Raw genomic sequence first — 9,647 nt, 5'->3', positions numbered from 1 at the left:
TCTTTATCTAATACCTCTGATTACAGTGTGTACCTGCTGAAACAGCGGATGAACACTAGCAGGCATGGCTGGAGCAGAAGATGGGGAACGCTGTGGAACTGCAAAAGTTCATGCATGCTACACAGGGCAGATACAGTTAAAATAATACCTGGCATTGCCTGACCTTTCTATTCCTTCATGAGCCACCTTAAAATTCAGATTTCGTGTTAGAGTTTTTATATTTAGGAAGGGATCAGAGAAAGTCACTAGAGAACCATGTTTTGAAAAACAGTAGCCAATGTTGTAGGAGTATAAATTGGTACAAAACCTTAAAAATTTAGCAATATCTTTCAAAATTTTAAGTACATTTGTCATTTGGAGCTAGCAATTCCATTTCTAGGAATTTACCCTGCAAATAAATCTTTGCACCTGTGACTCATATAGTCATTACTTTAAATAGCATGAGATTATAAACAACTTGAGTATTTGTCAATAAGAGTGATTAATTTTTTTTCTTTGAGACAGAGTCTCGCTCTGTCGCCCAGGCTGGAGTACAATGGCGCAATCTCGGCTCACTGCAACCTCCACTTCCCAGATTCAAGTGATTCTCCTGCCTCAGCCTCCCAAGTAGCTGGGATTACAGGTGCCTGCCACCACCACCACACCCAGCTAATTTTGTATTTTTAGTAGAGATGGGGTTTTGTCATGTTGGCCAGGCTGGTCTCGAACTCCTGACCTCAGGTGATCCTCCTGTCTCAGCCTCTGGAAGTGCTGGGATTACAGACGTGAGCCACTGTACCCTGCCAAGGGTGGTTAATCTTAATTGTATAGCCATATAATGGAATTCCATGAAATATGACAGCTCAACAGTAGATAAGAAAGAATGGAATATTCCTGGCCGGGCAAGGTGGCTCACGCATGTAATCCCAGCACTTTGGGAGGTTGAGGCGGGTGGATCACGAGGTCAAGAGATCGAGACCATCCTGGCCAACATGGTGAAACCCCCGTCTCTATTAAAAAAAAGAAAGGAAGGAAAAAAAAGAAAGAAAGAATGAAATATTCCTTAATGAGTAATCTGTAAGATATATTAACTAAAAAGAGCAAGGAACACAGCATTTTTTCTAGAATTCTACTTTTTTGTTAAAAAATACACAAATATGTTCATACTGTATACAAAGGAAGGATATCCTTACAAGGATAAATAACAAAGCAATAATAATGACTGCCTGTGGAAAGAGTTATATGAGAGAGAGAATTTTTATCCCATCACCTTTTGAATTTTGTATTATATGCATATTTTTTAAAAGAATTTTTTTTTAGAAAGTTCCTAAACTTCCAGCCTGGGTAATAAGAACGAAACTCCATCTCAAAAAAAAATTCCTAAACTTTACAAGGCTGAGAAAATAATATGTATTGCTGTTTACTGGTCTTAACAGCTCAAATGCCATATAGAAGACAATGTGTGGTGCAAAAGCATTTGGTTTTGTTATAAAGACCAATAGTGCAGTATCTATGTACATCCCTTCTGGACTTGCGGGTGTTGGGATTTTAAGCAGGAGGTAATAAATTATGCCCCCTTTGTTTCCTTTCAGTGTGCTGCAACAAATCAGATATACCCAGGACTCAGACAGGGAGCAAAATAGCCATCACTACCGCTAATGCTGTATTTGACAACTGGGTTTAACCTAGGCCTTTGCTCAGATAATTAAACTTGCCATCCAGAGACAGCTGGACAAATGCAGGCCTCTCCTTAGAGGCAGCCAGCTTAACACTTAGAAGAGGAGGAAGAGATGAGGGAAAATCAATCAGTTCCACAGGGAGTTACACCCAGTAAGAGAAAGGGATAGAGGAGGTGAGCAGGACAGCTCCGTTCGTCTGCCAGTTTCATCAATCCCTCACACGTGGGGAAGAGTTGGGAGCAGCGAGGAGGAGGGAAGAAATACTTTTTCCAATACAAATGCCTGACGGGTTTTAAATTTCTATTCTGTGCACTCTGGCAGGAACACTTGGAGGAGGACAGACTGGTTTCTCCTGAAAGCAACCAGCACTGCTGCCATCCAGGGCTCTCCTTGCTGCCGATCACCTGTGCCAGCTGATCCCTCACATTGCTCTTGCATCATCTGTCGCCTCTGCTGACACTGGTTTGATTACTGCCCCTTGCATGCCTTGCACAGTTTCCTACCTTTTGTACTCAAAACAGTAATGATCCCCTTTTCTCCCCAGTTGGCTCTTCAGGCCCAGATCGAGCTCTAGCTCTGGCAGTTCCAGCAACAGCAGTTTCTTGCTCCTCTGAGCCTTTTCAGAACTTTTTTTCTGACTCCTCCTTTGGCCCCAGCTTGTGCTGCTCATCTTGTTACATTTCTCTTTATGGCTCTAGGCTCTACTTTCTTTGCTTTTCAGTCCTAAAGTAATCAATTAAGCTTAACTTTTTACAAAAGAGACCCCGTGGCTGCAGTTATACAATATATACCTGGATAACAAAGATAAATTTTGACTCATTTTAACATCCCAAATATTGCATGGAAGACAATGTGTGGTAGAGAGACTAAGATGTCCTTTCCTAGGCTGAGGAACTTAGTGTGCAATGAGGGAAATGTAATCTCTCTCCCTGCCCGCATCTCCTGTTTCCCAGGATACTATGGCAATTGTTTGTTCATAGATGCCTCAGAAGCTCTTGGAGGCGGCTGTGAATTAAGTTGCTTATTAATTCATTTAGTCTTGACCTACATATGGTTGAATAATCACAGGGCCATCTGTCCTCCTTAATTAACATGCAGAGATGAAGAGATTTCTTTCTACCTTCTGTGGATTGTGTGTGAATCCTGTCAAGAGGGCCCCAAAACGACTGCTGCCAGAGTCCTGGCAATTGCTTATAAGTGAAACCAACAGCTAATGGGGAGGGCTTTTGTTGTTTTCGCTTGTTTTGTTTTTTTTTTAAAAAGCCCTCCTGTTGTGACTAGCCCTTGCTATTTCACCAGCCAAAGGCACTCTCATAAATGAATCAGCAATAGTATATTTCCTTTCAGGTTTGGAAGATAGAATGAGAGGCTTTCCCAGATGCCTGTGAGTTTCATCTCTCACAGGCTTCCAGGCTTCTCACGAGGTCCTCACCCTTGGCCGTGTGAAATAGACGGATTTAAACAGTGTATTTTAGAGCACTACTTCTTGGTTGTTGACATGAAGTGCGATGGGTTAAGAAGCTGTCAACTAAAACCAGACAAACTCTTACTGATGAACCTTGGAGTATCTGTGAACTTTTATGACCAGAAATTTCCACTTAACAGTTATCAGAGACCTGACCAGACGCTTGATAGCCCTTGGGATTGATGATCAATAGTTGCGTGAACGATAATAGCTTCTGTGTTAGAGTGCTTCACAGTACACTAAAACCTGTTCATACACTTTATGTCACTTGAGCCTCAATATATCTCTGTGAGGTAGGCAGAGCAGATAGTATAATCCCCATTTTACAGATCAATGAAAATAAAAGCATGAGTAAACAGAGCCTTAGAAAGCTAAGAGAATTGTTAAGGCCCACTGCTATTAAGTGTAGAGTCAGGACTAGAATTCTGATGCTGGTCCCTTAGTGCATTGCTGTTTTCAATACTGTACCCTGTTGGAGTTTTCATACATCCCTTAATTACAGTGCCATATGCCATGTCCATTTAGCTGTAATTTGACCACAAGCAGCAATACACTGCTAAGATTGCAGGGTGGACCAATCTGACCAAACACATTGAGTGGGATCTTGCCAGAGGTGGAGAACTGTGAGATAATCTGAGTGTTGAGTTTCCCCTTTTTCTCTTGAATGTATCCACCACATACTCAATCCATCTGCATAAAAATGATGACTACCAAAACAATCTTGAAAAAGAACAAGTCGGGAGATTCGCACTTCCCAATGTCAAAACTTACTACAAAGCTACAGTAATCAAAATAGAGTGGTGCTGGCATGGAGAGAGACATATAGACCAAAGGAATAGAATGGTGTGTCTAGAAATAAATACTCACATATACAGGCATGCATCATATGATGACACTTTGGTCAATGATGAACTGCATGTACAACAGTGGTCCTATAAGATAATGGGGCTGGGTCAGGTGCGGTGGCTCACACCTATAATCCCAGCACTTTGGGAAGCTGAGGTGGGCAGATCACCTGAGGTCAGGAGTTCAAGACCAGCCTGGCCAACATGGTGAAACCTTGTCTCTACTAAAAATACCAAAAACTAGCCAGGTGTTGTACCAGGTGCCTGTAATCCCAGCTACTCAAGAGGCTGAGACAGGAGAATCATTTGAACTCGGGAGGCCAAGGTTGCAGTCAGCCAAGATTGTGCCATTGCACTCCAGCCTAAGCAACAAGAGCAAAACTTCATCTCAATAATAATAATAAAGTAATGGAGCTGAAAAATTCCTATTGCCTAGTGATGTCACAATGTCATGACATTACTCACGTGTTTGTGGTAATGCTGGTATAAGTAAACACACCTACAGTGCTGCCAGTCATAAAGGTATAGCACATACAATTATATACAGTGCATAGTACTCACCAATAAACAACCGTGCAACTGATTTATATATTTATTATACTTTTCAATTATTATTTTATAGTTTACTCCTGCTTATTAAAAAAAAAACAAAACTGTAAAACAGCCTTCGGCAGGTCCTTCAAGAGGTATTCCAGAAGAAGGCATTTTTATCATAGGAGACGACAGCTCCATGTGTGTTGCCCCTGAAGACCTTCTGGCAGGACTGGATGTGAAGAGGAAGACAGTGATATTGATGATCCTCACCCTATGTAGGCTTAGGCTAATATGTGTGTGCCTTAGTTTTGTTTTTTTTTTTTAACATTAAAAAGTTAAAAAAATAAAAAGATTAAAAAGAGAGAAAAGCTTACAGAATAAGAATATAAAGAAAGCATTTTTGTCTTAGTTTTTTAAAGTGTAAAAAGTTAAAACAAAAATTTTAAAAATAGAAAAAAGCTTACAGAATAGGGATATTAAAAAAACTCTCTGCACAACTGTTTTTGAAACTATTTTTGTATAATGTGTGTGTTTTCTTTTTTTTTTTTTGAGACAGAATCTTGCCCTGTTGCAGAGGCTGGAGTGCAATGATGTGATCTTGGCTCACTGCAACCTCTGCCTCCTGGGTTCAAGCGATTCTCCTGCCTCAGCCTCCTGAGTAGCTGGGATTACAGGTACCTGCCACCACGCCCAGTGAATTTTTTGTATCTTTAGTAGAGACAGGAGTTTCACCATGTTGGCCAGGCTGGTCTTAAACTCCTGACCTCATGATCCACCCACCTCAGCCTCCCAAATGCTGGGATTACAGACATAAGCCACCACGCTGGCAAATGTGTTTGTGTTTTAAGCTGTGTTACTACAAAAGTATCAAAACATTAAAAAAATGGAAATAGCTATAAATTTAAAAGTTACAATAAACGAATGTTAATTTGTTGAAGAAAGAAAAATGTATTTTATAGAAGTGTAGCCTAAGTGTACAGCATTTATAAAATCTGCAGTAAAGTAATATCTAGGCCTTCACATTCACTCACCACTCACTCACTGACTCCCTTAGAGCAATTTTCAATCCTGCAAGCTCCATTCATGGTAAGTGGCCTATATAGGTGTACCATTTTTATCTTTTATACCATATTTTTATGGTACCTTTACCATATTTCCTGCACATATGAGTCTACTTTTATGAGCTACTTAGAAAAGGCAAGTTCAGAGACAGAACCTAGATCAGAGGTTCCCATCTAGATGTGCTTAGATACACAAATGCTTACCTGTGTTACAGTTGCCTACAGTATTCAGTAGAGTAACAATTGTGCAGGTGTGCAACATAGAAGCAATAGCTATACTGTATAAGCTGGGTGTATAAGAGGCTATACCATTCAGATTTGTATAAGTACACTCTGTGATGTTTCCACAATGATGAAATTGCCTAATAACCATTTCTCAGGACGTATCCCTGTTGTTAAGCAACATAACAGTTAATTTTTGACAAGAGAGACAAGACCATTCCACGGGGAAAGGATCACCTAGTCAACAAATGGTGCTGGAAAAACTGGATAGCCACATGCAGACAATGGAGTTGGACCCTTAATTATACCATTTACAGAAATTAAGTCAAAATGAACCAAAGAGCTAAATTTAAGACATAAATTATAAAACTCTTAGAAGAAAATCTAGGGAAAATCTTCATGACCTTGAATTTGACAATGGTTTTTTAAGTATGTCAACAAAAGCACAGGCAACAAAAGATAAAAATAGATATGAGACTTCATCAAAATTAAGAACTTTTGTGCATCAAAAGATACCATAAAGAGATGAAGAAAACCAAATAATGGAAGAAAATATTTACCAATCACATACCTGATCAGGGATTAGTATCCAGAATATATAAGGAACTCCTATAGCTCAACAACAACAAAAAAACTCAATTCAAACATAGATAAAGGACTTGAATAGGCATTTCTCCAAAGAAGATATATGAAAGGCCAATAAACACATGAAAAGATGCTCAACATTAGGGAAATACAGATCAAAACCTAAATGAGAAACACTCACTTGAGTTATTCCCTAATGACTAATGGGCTTCTTTTTAAACTCCTCTTGCTATCATTCCCAGTTGAATGGGCTATTCTAAAACAAACAAAACAAAATCAGAAAATAACAAATGGTAACGATGTGGAGAAATTAAAACCCTCACATGTTTCTGGTGAAATATGAATGGTGCCTCCTATATTTTGGCAGTTCCTCAGAATGTTAAACTTAGTGTTACCATATGGCCAGCAATTTCACTCCTAGGTCTGTGTTTAAAAGAATTGAAAACAGGAACTCAAACACATACTTGTACACTAATGTTAGCATTATTCACAATGGCCAAAAGATGAAACAACTCAAGTACCTATTGACAGATGACTGGTTAAGCAAAATGAAGTCTATCCGTACAATAGATATTACTCAGCCATAAAAAGGAATGGAATTCTGATACACACAACAACATAGATGAGCCTTAAAAACATGCTACACAAAAGAGCCCAGACATGAAAGGAATATTTTATGATTTCTATTTGTAAAAAAAGCAATTATTTTGGGTACATATGATTCCACTTTTATGAGGCACTTTAGAACAGGCAAGTTCAGAGACAGAACCTAGATTAAAGATTACCGAGGGAATGTGGGAAAGGGAAATGGGCATTGTTGCTTGATGTGTAGAGAGTTTCTGTTCAGGATGATGGAAAAGTTTTGGAAACAGGGAGCAGTGATGGCTGCACAATGTTGTGAATGTATTTAATCCCACTGAATTGTACATTTAAAATGGCAAATTGTATGTTATATATAACATTTTACCACCATAAAAACAGATTTAAACATAATTTTAAAAAATTACAGACTACGTAACTTCACAGAGATAGAGAAGCAGAAATTCACACTATTCAGAAAATAATCATAAAGCTAGCTGGAAAGAAGGGGACAGGTCATGACTGACTGAATCCAAGAGGAGTGAATTGGAGACAGCTTCAAGGAAAACGCTGTGGAGTAAGAAGGGAAAGAGCAAGAGTGTTTAGCGGACTCCATGGGGAAAGCTTTTATGTACTTTTCATTCCATCCTCATGGCAATTTTGTGTGGTATGTCTTGTTAGTACCCTATTTCATATGAGGGAACAGAACCTTAAGTTAAGTAAGTCACTTCCTCAAGGACTCACCCAGTGAGTGCGGAGCCAGAAATCAAAACCCGGTCTGTCACTTCCAGAACCCACATTGTGGTTATGTTCATCTCAACCCTTTTGGTTAAGAATTGGAACAGAGCCAGGCGCAGTGGCTCACGCCTGTAATCCCACCACTTTGGGAGGCCGAGGCGGGGTGGGTCTTCTGAGGTCAGGAGTTTAAGACCAGCCTGGCCAATATGGTGAAACCCCGTTTCTACTAAAAATACAAAATTAGCGGGGCATGGTGGCATGCGCCTATAATCCCAGTTACACGGGAGGCTGAGGTAGGAGAATCGCTTGAACCTGGGAGCCGGAGGTTGCAGTGAGCTGAGATCATGCCATTGCACTCCATCATGGGTAAAAAGAGCAAAACTCTGTCTCAAAAAACAAAACAACAACAACAACAAAAAAACTCTATTATGGCTTCCAGCGGGGTCCCGGTGAGCGCTGCCGGCTCTGCTAAGGAAACCCCCGAAATACCGGGCAACGTGGGAGATTGGCTTTGGGGCGTCTACCGCTTTGCCACTGATAGGAAGGACTTCCGGAGGAACTTGATCCTCAATTTGGGACTCTTTGCTGTGGGAGTTTGGCAGGCCAGGAACTTGAGTGACATTGACCTCATGGCACCTCAGCCAAGGGTGTAGCCAAGTAGACAAATGGAATCCTGTGCTGAACCTGAATCTTCCAAAAAACAGCCTACAATCTGTGACCATCACAAGATGTGCCCGGATGGCAGCTGAAGTTTGGTTCAGATGGGCACTTTCCTTTTCCTTATCCCTGCCTAGTTTCCTTTTGTTCCTTGAGTCCACGCAAAATTCCATTCTCTGGTCAGCAGACAGGTTTAAGCTAAAGTATTGCCTCTGTTCTGTAAAGTTCTATACAAAGTTCCTAAGCTTCTCCAGGGGTGATCTTTGTTCTTGTCCTGAGAAATAACAATGCGATTTTAACAAACATTTGAAATAAATACTGCACACACACACACACACACACACACACACAAAAGAACTGGAACAATATCCACCCCACAGAATTGTTGTGAGCGTTAAATTAGAGGTAATTTTTAAACTGGGAAGTTCTGAATATAACAGGATTTTTGCATTTTTTTTTTTTTGATGCTTTATCCTCTACGCCCCCATTGGAGGCTGAGACCCTTTTTTTTTTTTTTAACAGCCCTCTGTACCATAGTAGATTGTTCAACAATCTGTGTGTTTCACAATGGCAAAAACTCTTTTTTATTCATTGTTAAAAAGGTACATGTTTCTTTTCTTTTCTTTCTTTCTTTTTTTTTTGAGATGGAGTTTTGCTCTTGTTGCCCAGGCTGGAGTGCAGTGGCACAATCTCGACTCACTGCAACCTCTGCCTTCCGGGTTCAAGCGATTCTCTTGCCTCAGCCTCCCAAGTAGTTGGGATTACAGGCACGCGCCACCACACTGGCTAATTTTGTATTTTTTGTAGCGATGGGGTTTCACTATCTTGGACAGGCTCGTCTTGAACTCTTGACCCCAGGTGATTTGCCCACCTTGGCTTCCCAAAGTGCTGGGATTACAGGCGTGAGCGACTGCGCCTGGCCCTAAATGTTTTTTGAGTGAAGGTGATGTTTGAGTAGAATTTTGAGATGAAAAACATGGAAGAAAGGATGGGCAAGGATCACTATAACAACTGCATTTGAAGGACAGACAGGCTGCTCATTGCAGTGAGGGCCAGGGCTGGCCTATCATGAAATGGGGACGAAGAGAGTTGAGGTTTGGAAACAGTGAGAAATTTTACTCTGAACAGCCTTTGGGACTCAATATAGAATTCTGGGAAAGAGACGGATCTCTGGAGAACATGGGTGACCTCACCGTGTAAAGGAATCTTTACATGGGAAAGAAATGAAAATCAGCAACAAGATCAGCATTCTGAACTAGAACAGTGGTTGCCAGGAGGGGAAACGGGATTTTGAGGAGTTGGC

At 40.5% G+C, this 9,647-nt stretch overlaps 1 protein-coding gene and 1 pseudogene across 2 annotated transcripts in view; both read left to right on the top strand.

The window, feature by feature from the left end:
• The window catches only part of LARP1B (La ribonucleoprotein 1B), a 197,198-nt gene extending 195,015 nt beyond the window's left edge, over window positions 1-2,183 (top strand). The window contains exon 19 of the mRNA XM_035292958.3: window positions 1,980-2,183. Coding sequence (XP_035148849.2) covers window positions 1,980-2,075 — 96 coding nt within the window. The 3' untranslated portion in view covers window positions 2,076-2,183. The remainder of the gene's footprint in view (window positions 1-1,979) is intronic.
• Window positions 2,184-7,693: 5,510 nt separating this feature from the next.
• LOC103791849 (mitochondrial import receptor subunit TOM6 homolog pseudogene) lies at window positions 7,694-8,483 on the top strand (annotated as a pseudogene). The gene has a single exon (XR_013532903.1). The product of XR_013532903.1 is annotated as a mitochondrial import receptor subunit TOM6 homolog pseudogene (transcript).
• Window positions 8,484-9,647: the final 1,164 nt, after the last annotated feature.

This window comes from Callithrix jacchus, chromosome 3, assembly GCF_049354715.1.
Source record: "Callithrix jacchus isolate 240 chromosome 3, calJac240_pri, whole genome shotgun sequence".
Taxonomy (NCBI): Eukaryota; Metazoa; Chordata; class Mammalia; order Primates; family Cebidae; genus Callithrix; species Callithrix jacchus.
This window is presented reverse-complemented; position numbering and strand designations above follow the sequence as displayed.